This window comes from Hippoglossus hippoglossus, chromosome 2 (assembly GCF_009819705.1).
Source record: "Hippoglossus hippoglossus isolate fHipHip1 chromosome 2, fHipHip1.pri, whole genome shotgun sequence".
Taxonomy (NCBI): domain Eukaryota; kingdom Metazoa; phylum Chordata; class Actinopteri; order Pleuronectiformes; family Pleuronectidae; genus Hippoglossus; species Hippoglossus hippoglossus.
Window position 1 is genome coordinate 8,397,086 of NC_047152.1, and position 16,575 is coordinate 8,413,660.

The 16,575-nt window shown below is 43.5% G+C and overlaps 1 protein-coding gene and 1 long non-coding RNA gene across 4 annotated transcripts in view; one reads left to right on the top strand and one right to left on the bottom strand.

Moving 5' to 3' along the window:
- LOC117775158 overlaps positions 1 to 16,575 on the top strand; it is a 366,941-nt gene that overhangs the window by 161,976 nt on the left and 188,390 nt on the right. The gene's annotated exons all lie outside the window — the stretch shown is intronic.
- Positions 5,017 to 13,678, bottom strand: LOC117774181 (cordon-bleu protein-like 1). 3 transcript variants are annotated; one of them, XM_034606385.1, is made up of 9 exons: positions 13,599 to 13,678; positions 11,669 to 11,818; positions 11,355 to 11,556; positions 10,748 to 11,012; positions 10,616 to 10,642; positions 10,326 to 10,408; positions 9,968 to 10,247; positions 5,668 to 7,620; positions 5,017 to 5,511 (listed from the first exon to the last, which is right to left on the bottom strand). In XM_034606385.1, the coding sequence occupies exons 2-9, from the start codon at positions 11,758 to 11,760 to the stop codon at positions 5,504 to 5,506; spliced, it is 2,910 nt and encodes a 969-aa protein (XP_034462276.1). In that variant the 5' UTR covers positions 11,761 to 11,818; positions 13,599 to 13,678; the 3' UTR covers positions 5,017 to 5,503. The 3 variants fall into 3 exon arrangements, with proteins under 3 accessions (XP_034462276.1, XP_034462286.1, XP_034462295.1); XM_034606395.1 differs by lacking the exon at positions 13,599 to 13,678 and adding an exon at positions 12,531 to 12,639; XM_034606404.1 differs by lacking the exon at positions 13,599 to 13,678 and adding an exon at positions 12,376 to 12,496.

Below are 16,575 nucleotides of genomic sequence, written 5' to 3' on the forward strand. Positions count from 1 at the left end.
CCACATTAATGGCACAATCAGTCTGGAAAAATTGCAGTCGCAAATTATTCATTGTAATCCTCCATTTGAGGGCCCTAATGCCTCTAATTGGGCTTTTATGACTCACAAACTGTATCTTCCTCTCTTTTTGTTTAATTTTTTTCCCCTCTGGCGTTTGTTTTTCTTCCTTCCCGCCACGGTGCGGAGTGACATTGAGCCTCTCCCTGTCGGGGTGCTCTCTTGTCTCACTCCAGTGCACATTTTCTCTGTCCCCTCTCCTCCTCCCCCAGACAATGAGCTTTTGACTGAATACATTATCCGAGCTGTTGTTCTGTTTGTTGTTGTTTTAGCATCCAAGAAAAGAGATGAATTATTAATGACGACAGACAAAAAAGAAAGAGGAGAGTATAAAAAAATAATCATATTTTTTTTTTTAGGGATGCTGCCGAGCGCTGCGGCTCCATCAAGAGGCCTGGAAATACGTTTTATAAGACAGGCTGTGATTTACAGTGTAAATAACAGTGGATGCATCACAATAAAATGCTTATACCAGTTTTTAATGGTTGACTAACTGGGCATAAGGGAATGGTTTGAGAAAAAAAATCACATCTATTCTAAATTTAATTTTTTTTATAATATGGTCCACTTCCTTTGAATCAAAGAGTTTATATATATCTAAATGTGTTTAGCCATTTTGATGCACTTACTTATACATAAAGATTTAATATTATGAACTTGCTCATCGGTTTTTCCTCCTGTGCATGATGAGAAAGGACAGTTCAGACCAGACATGTGGAATTATAAGAAATGAAATATTTGAAATTTAATGACTGATTAGAGTTCGAAATGTGCAGATAATTAGCACAACATGCAGTGAAGTCAGAAAACTGAAATATCTGTGTGTCAACATTTTCGCAAAATAGTTGATTTCTGTAGTGTGTGAAAAATCCAGTGCTTCTCTTTTGTTCAGTGCACATATTGTTTATTGCAGCTATAATGTAAAATTTGCTCCTTTATAATATGCACTGTATATCTCTATAGTAGCTTTTGTCAGGTGGGACAAATTTACTTTAAAACTGCTACAATCCATAAGCATGTCACAAATCTCCAGTGCATCAGGCTGCTGTTTAACCTGTGAAGCCTCTTTCAAGTATCAATACTCTTTAAATAAGTAGTTCTCAAGGATTTAATTTTCCTCAGAAACAAACTGTAACCGTGTAAAACATTATTATACCATGATTACATGACATGTTCTGCAGAGTGTGTAGTTTCCCCCGCTGCATCCCACAGGTATAAGAAGACTTAAAGCATAATTTATTTCTCATTTCCTCTAAAATGCACAATTATTCCCAAAAGTCATGTTTCTTGCAGTGGTGATTTGCTCTATATGTAATTACACTGTAATTAGTTGGCTGTGTTGTAAAGTAAATAGTAAAAATACGTGTAAATCAGTAGTTTTTTTCATGCATCTTCAGGAAAATACTAAAATAAAAACCCGACAACAGCTGCAACATCTGGAACAATCACTGTTGTGCTTTAATTCCCACCATCAGTGTGTTTCTGAAACAGAGATCACTGTGCCCCCTGTTGGTCGCACACCAGGCCTGCACTGTCATTCACAGCTTCATTAGAAGCTTCAGTTTTCAGTGAGACGACACAGAGTCAAAGATAAACAGGGTCAACACGTCACCAGGAGGAAATACATTGTTTTGCATTAGAGTGCTTCACAGTGGAGGATCCTATAGAGACGAGGGTTTGACAAATTAAGTGGCGTGATTGTGTCACTGCGTTGAATCAGAGACGTCGACCATTCATCACACAGAACCCCCCCGTCCCCTCCTCTAAGGACTCAGTGATAAGGCATGAATGAAGAAAAATGAGAGCGATGGGCCTTGTCCGCCATCTATCACCGAGCAACAGGGGCCTTCCTTCTGTGAGCACCAAAATGGCGCGGCGGCGTTTAGCTCCTGCACGCCGGCTTACCTCATGAAACAAAGCTGTTTGACTTGTGCAGTTTCGTGTCAAACTGGCATCGCTTTGTCCTTTAAGCGACGGCGAATCATACCTTTTAGGATCCACATGTTTGATTGATTTGCGCCGCTCAGATTTTTCACTTCTCTATTCTTTCCTCGCTCTTTGTATTTTTGGCGCCTCTTTAAGTCCTTCTACCCTCAACCGAGGAGCGGTGGAAAAAGAATATAAGAGCCCGAGTGAGAGGGCCCGTCTGTTTGGAGTTTACAGGATCAAAGACGAGGTAAATATCATTTCCATAACATTTGAACCAGTTAACCACCAGCACAATGCAGAGAAACACTACTGTAAGCGCCTGACAACGCCAATGAGGCAGGAACTCTGTGATTTGCCGCTCCGCCAAAGAGGATGGAAACGAGCGCGAACATGGAGGAGGTCAGGGGTCAACTGTGCTCTCCCTGCATCACTTTCCAAGAAGCCCCTCGAGCGCTGCTGGTGTTTTAGGCAGCCGTGCCTCACTTTGGGGAAGGGGGGGGTGGAGGCCTGATGGATGCCGCTCCCAAGGTGAATGGAAAGAATAGCATTAGGCTGCAACCACACCGCCCGGGGAGGACTGCATCGCTTTTGGTGATTCATCTATTGATTATTTCTACCCAAGCATCGAGGTGCCCATGTAAACACACATATATTAGCAGCGTTCTGTCTCCACGATGCACATGTGCACCCCCTAACACGCATGCAGACGCGGCGGGTTCCGGCCGGAGCGCGCCTCGGGCCCATTGCACTCGTTGTTTTTATAATCAGATTCCGACTCCTGCCAGCTCGTGGGCATCTTCCACACCACAAGGCAGATACATCTGATGGATAACTAAATAGAGATGAATGAAGAGATGAAGGAATAAATAAATGATTAATGTGCATTACCACTATTTGTGTGGGCCGGCTATTGTGTTATTGATTTGAGCAGGGGTGGGGGGGTGGTGGTATTTTGTGTGTACTCGCAGTGGGCTCCAGGATGTGGGCCAATCATATTGTTACGCTTGTTCTAAAATCAGATATTAGCAGGACACTTAAGGTATCATGTCTTATCACACATATGAGATAACAAAGGAAGAAGGATGTTAAGTGATTTGTGTGCACGCAAGAAATCTTCATGCTTTACAGAAGTCTGGTGCATTCTGGGATACGCAGCTACCCTCCGAACCCCCCTGCGAGCTGTTTTTTATATTTTTCATTGATTTTATTATTAATTTTCTTCAGTGTTATTCAAGTTAAGGCCGATCCCAGTGTGGCCTGGGTCGGATCTTTCTTATTTTTCTATCCACTTATTACACTAATTATTATACAAACAAAAATACTTGGTTTTTCCTTATTTTTCCACATTGAGTAAAACTGATTATTCAACAAAATTAAATCAACTTCCAATAACCTCACAGGTAGTTTTTACTTTCGTACTGGACTTGCATGTTCCAGGTCAAAAGATCATGAATCAAGTTTATTTAATTTCATTATGTGGAATCCTCGTTGCCAAGGGTGATGTTTTGTATTTTTTCTTGAAATATATAAAGAATATATCAGTGATGTGTGAAATCAAAGAATTGAAATGATAATTTGAGGGATTGCAAAAGGTGGTTATGATGTTGCCATGGTGAGAATCAGGGGGCTACGATGGATGCACGCTGAACAGTGTGCGTATGATCATGTAGAGCTATAATATTGTCTTGTTGCACCTGCATGAGTAAATCCAAAAGGTGTTGGTGTCTTTAAAGTCCTTTTGGTGCATCTGTGCTCCACACATGCATTTTCTCCACACAGGTAGTTGTAGCCCTCCATGTTTGTTCAGGTGTGTGATCGGCCTCCTCATCAACGTGTCTGAACCTGGATCATGTGACTGAGTCGTCCTCCAGGATCCTGCACGCTCCCTGTGTTTCTCAGTGCTCCTCTCCACCTGGTCTCCTGAGACACTGCATCAACAAAAACCTCTTTGTGTCCACGTCTGCTGCTCAAAGGTCCGTCTGCGCTGGCAGCCTTTTTTAAAGCCTGGATCATAAACGTACATGACACGAGTAGCATTTCATGTTCCGCTACATTATAAACCCAGCGTTCTTGTGTCTGCGTGATCATGAACATCAGTGGTCAGGTTGAAATCCAACCTTTCACTGCTAAAGCAGGATAATGCCAGGGTTGTCACTTGCGTTGGATATCATTGCTTTGGGCAGGAAAAGGAGCTTCTCCCCAACATATGTCTGTTTCTTTATCCACAGACTTTAAACGTTAGATGTGGCTCTCTCCCTTAGGGGCGGTAATGGCATTCTCCATGACAACGGCGGTGTGACACGGCGGTGCCCTTGAGGGCCGGGCGCCCCCTCTGGGGGGAGCGCCGCAGAAACACGACAGGGTCAAGGGTCACCTCCCATCATCCACCAGCAACCCGTCCTGCTCTCCCTCTCCTCTCCCTCCCTCGTCAGGTGGAGCGAGGAGCGTTGGAGAGAGAGAAAGTCTTGAAGCGAGCCCACTCAGTCCAGGCCTGGCAAACAAGGAGGTTTGGCCACAGGCAGTTCTGGCTGGGTCTCTCCCTCGCACAGCTCCTTGCTGTTCCTCCAAGGCCAGGGCTGGATCAATACATATAGTAGTGCGGATTCTTTTGGCACCCAAGTATAGCTGTGCAGTATTGCCCCGAGGTACGGGTCCGTTAAAGACATAACAGTGTAAGCATGTGAGCAAAGTGGACTGAGTTTATTCAGGAAGGTGTTGAAATGCTTCCAACAGGGATGTTTATTCTTTTATTTTGTCTCTGGAAATGCAGGAAATTCTCATCTCCCAGTTAAATATTGAAAGTTATTTTTTTATTTTTAAAATATCCTTCAAATGCATTTTAATTCTGACAGTGCAGAAAAATAAATCACTTTATAATTTAAAAGTTGAATTATTATTTTGTATAATTTCATTCACAGCTCCTTTATAGTAAATAAAAAACAATAGTCACTATTATTATATATGAAACTATAAAGAATATGTCACATGCATCTACAAGAATTTATCAGATAAAAACAAATACCTCATAAATAGATCCCAACCTGTTTAATGATGCTCTACTGCCACCTGGTGGCCAAAAACCAAACCAGCCTGGATTCGACTTCATGAGTTTTACTGCACGACTTCATGTGTGAGAGCATAAAAAAAATGTATCTACATCCTGAGGGAGAAATTAATAAATCCAAGCACAATAATTACAATCATATCACTGCTTTTGTTTTACACACACAGCTCTGACGTCAGTTGTGTGTCCGCCCTTGGCACATGTTGAAAGAACCTTTAAAAGGAAGTAAAAAGAAAAACACAGGATGCTGTGGGTTCAACAAACTCGTGTCCTGTACATTTGGCCTTCACCGCAACAGCTAAATGTTTACGTCCAACCACTGAACGTAAAGTCCAAAAATAAAATCAACACAACATGGCGTCTTGCACAAAGAAAAATAAAAAACACATCAGAAGTCAGTTGCTGCTCGTCAGAAAACTGAGGGTGGATAAGGAAGATGAGTGACGAAGATCATCAGGCACCTGCAGCAGAAACATAGAGTCAAGACCCTCCTCTATTCATGTAATAAGATGTAGATGAGACATAGATATAACATACAATATAAGGAGGAAAGTTTAACAATGGCGGAACTTTTTGAGGAGGTACTTTTAAGAGGTACTTGTACATTAGGGACTTACCGTACTGGTACGTGGACCTGGGTGCTGAGGGGAGCGCACTGTGCTGATCACTGGGATCCTGAGAGTCGAGAGCTTTCCCGTGACTCTCCAGGCGAGACCTCTGCACGGCCAACGCCACCGCTTGTGCAAATCTTGATGGAGCCGCGCCCATCTTGTCCGAAGGCTCTGGTGCATCCGAGTCGTCTCGATGGTCCTCGCTGAACACGGTCTCTCCGTTGCAGGCAGGACTTGATGGTTGGGAAGGAGAAGAAGTGGTGGCGTCTTCTTGCTCCTCTTCAAGGACTTCTAGGTCTTCATTAAAGAAGACGGGTGGAGGTGGAGGAGGAAACACGTCCTCCTCTTCAGTCTCATCCGTACATGAGACCCACTGGTCCACGTTTGTACTCACAGACCCTCGACCAGGACTCTGAAGATCTTCGCTTTCATTGTCTGAGTTGATCTGATCGTCACTGGTAACTTTGTCTGACTCTGTAGCTGCAGTCACCTCGAATACAACTTCAGGTTCTTCCTCCTCTTCCTCCGTCGGCCTTTCATCGTTGCCCTCAACCTCAGAAAGAGGTGAGACTGTACTTTTCTGATCGTCTAACTCTGGAGGAGGTGGAGGAGAGTCTGGAGCATTCAAGGCCTCCTGGTCAGGTGGAGGGGAGTCTGAAGCACCAGACGGCTCCTGTGCAGGTGAGTCTGGTGCGTCAGATGCCTCCTGGTCAGGTGGAGGAGAGTCTGGAGAACCAGACAGCTCCTGACCAGGTGGAGGAGAGTCTGGAGGATCAGATGCCTCCTGGGAAGGAGAGTCTGGAGCGTCAGGCGGCTCCTGGGCAGGTGGAGGAGAGCCTGGAGGATCAGATGCCTCCTGGGAAGGAGAGTCTGGAGCGTCAGACACCTCCTGGGCAGGTGGAGGAGAGTCTGGAGCGTCAGACACCTCCTGGGCAGGTGGAGGAGAGTCTGGAGCTTCAGATGCCTCTTGGTCAGGTGGAGGAGAATCTAAAGCGTCTGATGGCTCCCGGGCAGGTGGAGGAGAATCTAGAGCATCAGACGCCTCCTGGGAAGGTGAGTCTGGAGCCTCAGATGGCTCCTGGGCAGGTGGAGGAGAATCTAGAGCATCAGACGCCTCCTGGGAAGGTGAGTCTGGAGCCTCAGATGGCTCCTGGGCAGGTGGAGGAGAATCTAGAGCATCAGACGCCTCCTGGGAAGGTGAGTCTGGAGCCTCAGATGGCTCCTGGGCAGGTGGAGGAGAATCTAGAGCGTCAGGCGCCTCTTGGGAAGGTGAGTCTGGAGCCTCAGATGGCTCCTGGGCAGGTGGAGGAGAATCTAGAGCGTCAGACGCCTCCTGGGAAGAGAGCTCCTGCCTCTGCAAAGGTGTTCCAGTGTCTGATCCGTGAGGAGAATATGAATCATCCTCATGCTCAGATTGATTATTCTCAGCCTCAGGAGGAGCTTCACTCTCAGGGTCATTTCCTACCGTTACCTGGTGGTGGTCTGGAACATCCAGAGGCGTCTCTGGTTCATGGGACTTCTGCTTGTTCAGGGGAACGACTTTGAAAGTGGTCATCCCCTTCCTCTGCAGAGGATCCTCCCACTGGGGCTCAGTGGGGAGCCTGGACTTGAGCACAGACTGAAGTTCGATGCGGAAAAGGCCGTTATCTGGAAACCTCTGAGTCAGAATGGAGGAACTACGGTGTATCTTCGGGAGGGTGGCAGAATTCCTCCAATGCTTGACCAGCGTTCCCTTGGAAACAGAAGATGACAGGACTTTGGCGAGAGCGCTGCGGGCTTCTGAAAAGTCTTTCCCTCGAAACGAAGGCAGACACGGTTCAAACGATGGTCGAGAGGAGGATGAGGAGGGCAGTGTTCGTGATGGATTTGGTGACGAAGACGAGGAAAGTGACGGGTTTAAGGAGTCGGACTCGTCGCTTTCTCTCAGCTCCTCCAGAGTGTTCAGAGGGTCAACAGGCCCTGGAGAGACAGGAAACTACAAATAAGGGTCGTGAAGTTTCAGTTGAAAAAGAACTGGCTGTATTTCCACTGGACGTTTTGCACACTAGAAAAATATTTGTAATGAAAATATCCCAAACACAGAAGAAAAACACAGGAAACCGAAAATACTAAATCACTTCAGTCAAATATTTAGACACAGAAACACATCAAATTGAAGTTAAAGGAAATTTCCACCATTTTATTGCAAAAAAGACAAATGATGTTTTTTCTGGTTAGTATAATTTTTAAATGAATTAGTAAAAGAATTTAACAAAAATAAATCAAATCATTAATATAATACAGGTATAACTCTGAGAAAGTATAAATCATTTTATAAGAACTTTATGATAGAGAGAACATTTATAATTTCACAAAAGAGTGTGGAAAAATAAAATATACTGCGTATAGAATGTATGACAGAGTATTTGGGACACAACGGGAGAAAATATGAGATTAAGCGAGTAAGGTCGTAACATTATGAGAGTAGAAATGTATAATATTGCAAATATCAGTTTGTTGCCTGCATTGTTTTTCCTTTTTCTGAAATTATGACCATTTTGTCATTAAATTACAACTTTATCCTCAAAATATCAGTTTCTTTTATTTATCTGGCCCGAATACTCTGTCATACCAAATGAAACAAATGTGGACTTGGCTTCTGTTTTCAATTAAAGGCACAGCAATTAGTCTATGAAGTCTATTCAATAAAGTAAAAACACAAAACAACAAAAACAAAAAGAATTACAGAATTTCCATAAAAATAGATGAGGAATAAGTAGACGGCTTCAAACAGACAAATAAATAACATTCAGGTGCAGCAGGCCACAGTGACACACATCCATAAAAAGCCACTAAGACGGGAAGGAGGAAGAAGAGGCCGACGCAGGAGGAGGAGGAGGAGGAGGACGGAGAGGAGGAATAGGGACGATGGAAGGAGGAGAGGAAAAGGAGACAGCAGCAGCAGCAGCAGCAGCAGCCCTCAATCACCCCCATCAGGTGAGTCTGTAAGCAGGAGGAGAAGAAGCTTTAAGGCAGGTTTCCTCAACAATCACGAGCCCCAACACCTTCACAGTTAAAGTTTCATTCTGATCTGTGAAACTGGGTCTGGACTTTCTCAGGAGTTTGCCTTTCACACATAAACAATGTCCGGCCCTTATCCTCAGCTTTTTCCATCCTGAGATATTTGTTTTCTTTCTTATTTTAGCATTTGCATCTGTCGCGTGTTAGAAACGTCATCAACACACCCACTCGCTCGAGGTGAATCCAGGCTCCTTCAGACCAGCTGCAGACTTGTTAACTTGAAAGTCTGCAGAAAGTCCGGAGGCTCTCACTCTCCGGAGGATCTCTGGAGTTCAGTGCATGTCTGAAAGCAGCTTATGAAACTCTCGTGTCACCGTCTCCACAAGGAAGTTTGATGAACTTTCACAGGCTGCGATTGCATAAGTGTAGGAGGAGGGGGAGGAGGAGGAGGAAGAGGAGTGCGTTTAATGATCGACTCTACACTGGGAGTTTGTTTTTCCAGCCAGGACTTGACACAGAGTCAGCAAGGAAAACAAGGGAGTGAACCAAGACAGCGCTGAAGGCAATTTAGTCTGATAATTACAACACTGACAAGAAAAATAAACTTTTTTAAGAAGTCCTGTAATCACAGTGGTCTAATAGGCAGCGTGAGATAAAGTAAAAAGGAGCTGAGCACAGAGAGAACCTGAATCCAGGCGATAAAAGCACATCAGACGGACTCATACAGGAGAATGAAAGCCGGGACAATGGAGGATTTATCACTGGAGCCGATATGAACAAGGCTCAGGTCACTTTAATTGCCCCGAACAGGGTTAAATTGTTCCGACTGATAAAAGCTGTGTTTTGTGCTGGATTTAACTGCTAAATCTCCCACTGGACTTCACTGTGACATTTTAATCTTGATTTAACTTCAAATCTCTCTTGACCCGACTCGAGTGAAGCCGCAAGGATTTGGCAGATACAGGAATTGACCCCCCCGTCCTCTAAACCCATTTGATTTCCACTGAAATACTGTAAAAGGTCAACAGGGATTATTCTAGTAGGATATTTCATCTGTGCTGCTGTCGGCAGGATGCAGAACCGACAGTCGCCTCTAGGTGACAAATGAAACAGCAGTTTGATACTGACAGTCTGTAGATCCAGGTGTTAATCATCACATTAATGAAGAGCACAGCCTTAATGAATGTGACTAACACCTGGGTTTACCTACTATAACAGTCTGTTAGAATCAGTACAACTGGATCCACTCACTCTTATTTAGAGTCCATTCCCTTGTGCAAAGGTCAAAGGTCATGAATGATTTTACCTGTGAGCTGTGTGTCCGCCTGCTGCTCCTGGTGGGAGTTTGCACAGGGCGGGGGTGGGGCCCTCCTTTTGGTTCTCCTTAGGGTTGAGGGTTGAGGCACCCTGAGGTGACACGTGCTCAGGTTGTTGGGGACACTCAGCGACACACCCATGGGCGGCTGGGGGGCTCGCCTCTTCTTGGGCGTGTCCCCAGTGTTGGAGGAGGAAGCGTCCTGCACATTCACACTGAGCGCCATCGGTTTGTTGGCAGCAGGAGAGGCCGGGGCGCTCGCTGCTCCGTCCTGCACAGAGGAAACGATCAGACTGAGCACGTGATAGGAAAGTGTGGAGCAGTTTGGTGAAAACAGCTGTAAACAAACCAGCTCAGGGCTTTTCTTCTTTCTTCTGAACAAGCTGAGGAATCCAGGGTTCTCCTTCTGTCTCGACTCCTTCTTTGGCAGATCTGTACAACGTATGAGAACTAGATGAGTGAATGATGCACAGTGTAGAAGGTGAATAATACTGAGGCCCTGTCACACCTGGTGTTAATAACGGTTTGTGTGTCTTATGTGCCGGTACGATAGAGAAAGAGAAAAATAAAGAGATAGATGTAGAAATAGAGAGAAAGAAATGTATATATATATAGAGAGAGATAAATAGAGTGTGATACCTTGCAGTGAAGGTGGTGAGATGATCTCTGTGGGTGAGAGAACCATAATGTCATTATTATATTTACCAACACAGAAGGATACCATAAGGTTTAGAGTATAAATCTAATACTGTGCATCGTCCTCTAACGTACCTGCTTCCGGTGTCTTGGACCGGTCAGCCGGCTCCTTCGCAGCCGAGTCTTTAGCGAACACTTCCCTCAGGCCGTGTTCAATCAAGGTCTTGGTCAGGTCCAGTGGCTCTGTGGACTGAGAGTCTCTCAGTAAGACGGTCGTGTCCACTTGAAACTCGCACTTGTCACACACCAGCGGCAGCAGCAGCTCCAGGGGAACTCTGGGATTCACTCGCACCACCGCCTTGTGGGCCTTGTTGTAGTTGATCAGCAGGCGGACGGTTGCCTGCAGAGAGAAGTCTGTTTTATTCATTTCATGCAACTGTGAAATGAGAAAAACGTACATTGTCCTTACTCTTCATATACGTTTTCAGACATGAACTCTGGAAAATGTTCAGAAAACTGGGTCTGGATATTTTCTGGACCTTGTCTGGGTCAGACACTTCACAACAACAGGAAAACAGCCCTCGGATCTCATCTTAAAGGTCGACATCTTACTTCAGGTCTTCTACGTGTATGACACCTCTTTTTTATTCCTGAAATAATTGTATTCTTCCAGTTTTGCATCATGAACACTCAAATGACATCCTTGAAACTGATCAAATCCATTTTTCAGCTCGGTTCTCACCTCCGGCATGTACGGCGTCCTGATCTTTTCCTCCGCTCCTCTGGGCTTCAGCACAATCCTCTCCGCCTCCAGGGAGCCAATAGGAGAGTTGGGTGTGAAGCTGATGTTGTTTTTGTTTGGCGAGACGACCTCGACGGTGTAGTCGGACGGATTCAGGTGGTAGCTCGCACAAAGGGTCACCAGTAGGTCCATCACCGGTTTACTGAGAGGAGGGGGAACAAAGAAATGACAGCAAACTTCAGTCAGGTCCGAGTTTATTCTAAAACTAGGACTTTCCAAAGAACTAATAATCCTGTAGCTTCAATATGTCTTACCTTCCATGCACCATGGCACTCTTCTCCTGTCCCCCGGGCAGAACCACATACAGGGAGTGGTCCCTCTCCAGTGGATTCCCCTCCTCGTCCATCTCAGGGACCTCGAAGGAACTCAAGATCTGAGGCTATTCCCAACTTCACGTTGAACTCCTGGGGTGTAAAAGATATTTCAGTTATTACCTCCCTCAGCCAAGGAGGTCATGTGTTCGTCTGGGTTGGTTTCTCCACGAAACTCGGAGGAAGGATGTGGTGTTGGTCAGAAAAGAAGTTCCAGGATTTTGTTTTGATTTTTCCAATGTGTGTTTAGGGGACTGATATTTATGAGTGTGTGTCATTTGGTGCAGCTACAATTAGAAATCTGGATCTGGTGAATTTAATGTGGTTCAATGTCTGTGCCACCGAGTGCCCTTCAGGTTCCATGCATGTTAGATAGTAAAGATATGCTGCATGTACCCACATATGTGAAAATATACATATCCCTCCAATGCAACATGTGCAATAAGGTAGACTTTATATGGTTTTCCAGGATTGAATTTTACTTTTTTTAGGATTAAGCTCATTTTACTTTTATTTAAATGTCATTGAGCTGACTACAGACCTTATGCATAAATTCATCCAACCATTCATTCCAAATCTTTGAACAACTCAAATCAAAGAGTTACCTGCAGAGCTTCTTCCTCAAACTTGCACCAAAACCAACAACTCACTTCCCACACTGCAAAAAATGTCTCCCCACTGCAACGTCGTTGGAAACTAAATTAAAACCATTTCCAGCTTGTTTTTGTTGTGTTTTCTTGCAAATTGTGCAGCAGCAGCAGAAACCGTCAGTGTGAATGTGTGAATGAAAGTGATGTACTCTGACCCTGCGTGCGTCTTCTCAGCCTCTCTGCGTATTCTCAGCCAGGCGCGTGCCAACAAAACAGCTGTGAGTCTCCCTGCTCATCAGGGCAGTGCGTTCAAGTGCCCCTCGGAAAGTCCCGTTTCCCCGAATGTAGGACTTGTTTTCCGCCTTTGATGTGTTCATGTGCTTTGAAGTGGGGAAAAAACATGGAGGCTCTAAACACAGCGTTTCCTATATGAGGTGAGACAGGAAGTCAAATTATTTTAAACTTATCCACGTTAAACATAAAAAACTTCTGAATGGCGTGGAAGTTGTGTTAAGCCTTTGAGAGACGGAAATGTAGTTTGCAAGAGAGAAAATTGTCAAATTTAACAAGTTGATGCTGCAGCTGAATGTAAAATGCTGTTAATTGGTTTATATATTATTATTATTATTATTATATGATGATGCTAAAAGCTGATTGTAAAACTATGTAAATTTGTTTATAAATGATGACATCAGCAACTTGGCAGCTCCTGTACCAACATCTTGGATGAGTTGTTCCAACTTGAGCTGGCAGTTCCTTGAATTCCCCCTATAGTCGGAAACTAATCTTTCCAGTTATCGCTAGAATGCACAATGAGGCCAAGATATCTTTATATCTAATTCTTTACTTGTCAAATTATATATTTGTAAATAGTCTGAGGAGTAGTTCAAATCTATGATGTACAAACTATGTGGATCATTTATTTACTTTATACATTTATCATGCAAGACTATATTCACTGCAAAAAACTACATCACACCATCAATGGAATCATGAACAATAGATTCATTACTCCAAATAATCGTCTGAGCACAATAAAGCCATGAAAATCATTTCACAGACAAACTCACACAGGCAAAGATCCATCCAGCACTTGTCTGTTGTTCCACCACCATGTTGTTCCACCACCATGTTGTTCAAGCATAATGCTCGAGGACCAAATAAGCTTACACTGTTGCTCAAGTAAGAGGGATTAGTGCTTTTTAAAGGCTGCGTCTCCCCAAGCCACAGATTCACAGACCATTCATCATGCTCAGTGTCCATCTTTTATATTCTGCACTTACCTGCGTCCTCACATTGTCCCCTGTCTCTTCTGCTTTTGCTGGGTGGTGGGAGGACAGACGTCCAGGGAGAAGGAGCTCCTCTTCCCCTTGAATTCCCAGTTTAGCCACCACACCTAGAGGCCCTGCCCAGTCATGTGATCGCACTTTGCATGTCTGTGTGTGTGTGCTGTGTATATGTGGTGGAGAAGGGAGGGGGGGTATTTACACAGGCATGAACATGGTAACCCGTGTGGAAAAGCACATGGATGTTACATGATAGGAGTTAACCAGACAATTTGTGGGAAAGGCCTCTAATCCACATAAGCTTCTCATCCTCTCTGGGATAAATTAATGATGATTAGCTGCAAAACCATTATCAGACTTATTGAGATTTCTCTGCAAACAATGCAAATCATTCAAATCTGGATTTCTAACAAAAGAACCAAAAGTAGAGGTGATGGTGTTTAGAGGTGAATAAGCTAAAGGCTCAGTTATGTCCTCTGACTTATTGAGAATAGTCTGAATATTATGCAGCCACATGTTGACCTTTCACTTTTTGCACGAGTCTGTTTTTGGCTCCGGTGGAAAATCACACTCTCTTGCTGCTACTTGTCGCTATTTATCTTTCCAGCTTGTTGTGTCACAGCTGAATGAAACCACTTCACGTCCGGCCTCTCTGGGCTCTTCAGGTATTTCATTGTAAATCGTAAAAGTTGAGGGAGGAGGGGGGTCATTAATTAATATATATCATTTACACACACACGACTATCATATTGTCGCTAATTTCTTTTCAGGTCTATTTTAGAATTTAATTTAAAAAATCATTTCATATAGCCACTAGCATGACAGACTCTGTTGTTGGGTTTAAATCATTATAAATTAATTAATGAATTAATCACAGAGTAAATTAAGAAACAAAAACTCCCTGTTATAAACACGTGGACTTCACTCTGTTCTATTTTTACAGTTTAGTAGGAAGTTATTTACCTACGGCTTTGATTCGTAGAAGGATTTCCTTGCTTCTACATTTCGAGGTTAATCCTAAATACACTCCCCTGCAGACGAAATGTTTTGTGAAACATTAACGACCCACAGAAAGTCAAATTATTGTTATTTACTATGAGGTAATATCACACAAAGCTCCTGATTCATCCACACACAGTCCGAGGAGCAGTAACAGGCAGTTAAGTGGGAGTTGTAATCAAATTAAGCGCAGGGAACACATGTCCACACCGACTGTAATCCTGTAATCTCATTGTGAAGTCTGTCAGTGGCCGGCTGCAGGGAACACATTGTTGTGTGTGGCCGTCTATGGCTGTTAATGAACTTCTTTGGATGGCTAATGACAGAGGAACAGAAAGTCACACTATCCAGGATCAGCACTTAAATAGTGAAATGGAAGAGAGGACCATATTCTCCTGTTTGCCAGATCTGGGCCACGAGCAAGCCACAGCAATACTGCATTTCAACCAAAGGTGCCAAAAGTGGCCCGGATTTGTTTTGTGCCACTTGGGCCCACATCTAGTTGGTCCTGGTCACAAGTGAAGTGCCAGAGAGCTTTAACTCCCCTGCTGCACCCACTCGAGGACAGATTCCCCTCAGGCCTTCAGATTCCACCCTGGAACCCTGTGAGGAAACAAGTGGCGTGATACCGACAAGCTTTATTTTTCCTGTCAGAGGAAATCCAAACGCCAACAATATGATTTCATTTCCCAGCGTCATCCTGTGCTAATGTAAACATTCACACTCACGTAAACTCTATTCTTGACGTGTTGTGTAAACTCAGGAAGTTTTTACCCAGCAGCGTACAGACAGTTGATGCTGCTCATTCTGAATATTTATAGAGTGTTTAAAAATGTGATGCGCCCTAATGTGCTCCATGTTAGTTTCTCCAGATTCTAACAAAGGCACAAGAGGCTCTTCGACGTGCTACAGGCTGATTCTGACGTCTCACAGTCCAGAACAACGCTCCCAAATTCATCACCTGGCTTCTAATGAAATGTGCAGCGAAGTCACAGTCAGCTGCCAAGAATGTAACTGTGAAGTCATTCACACCGACCAAGGAAACGCTGTATATATAATTGTGTTTTTTATTTGAATACATTCTAACAGCAAACAATGAATCTTGTCAACATTTTCAAGTCATGTCCTCAAATCTTACGTCATTGTTAGAGTCAGATTTGTAAGATGGTTACTTCAAGGCTTCGTCTGCTGCTGTGCATTGCAAAGACCAATTTTAAACTAAAGATAAATGATTATAAAGATATACAGGGAGAATAAAATCATAAAATCCAAGGAGAGAATAATGTGTTAAAGTTAGTGAAATCCCCAAAACAAATATACCGGCAGTGTATTGAAAGGGAAATGTGTAAAAATAGTAAAGTAACTCATATTAAAAAGATGTGCAAAATAGGTAAAACAAATATAGAATATAAATAAGTGGATAAATAAATTGCTGAAACTCAAATTCATCCATTTTATGCAAAGATCTTTGTGAATGTGTCAGCTCCCTGTCTGCAAGGCCTCCAGTAGTGTAATGTATCCAACTGTCCAGCAGGTGGCGTAAATTCCCAAGAAAAAAACATGGGGCCACCTCAGTGTGGTCTCCACGTGAGCCAACCTGTTTCCTGTCACCTGTCACCCCCCCCTCCCCTTCATTCAACTTATTAGTAAAATATTAGTTTTACCCTTCATGTCATTATTATAATTAATTCAGTATCAACATATACAAAAAACACATGTGCAAAGAGATGGTAAGTTAAACAGAAGTAAGTAAGAATAGGGATTTTTATTTTGTGTTGAATGTTAAAGGGGAATCATAACCAATAATCACAACTTTATTTACACAGCACCTTTACAAACAGGGTTTACAAAGTGCAAAGCAGACTCAGGAGTTTACTGAGTTTTTCTCATCATGAACAATAAAACTCTATTACATTTAAAACGTTCATTTAAGAGTTTTCTATCATTTTTCTTTTAGATTCTGAAGCTGAACCAA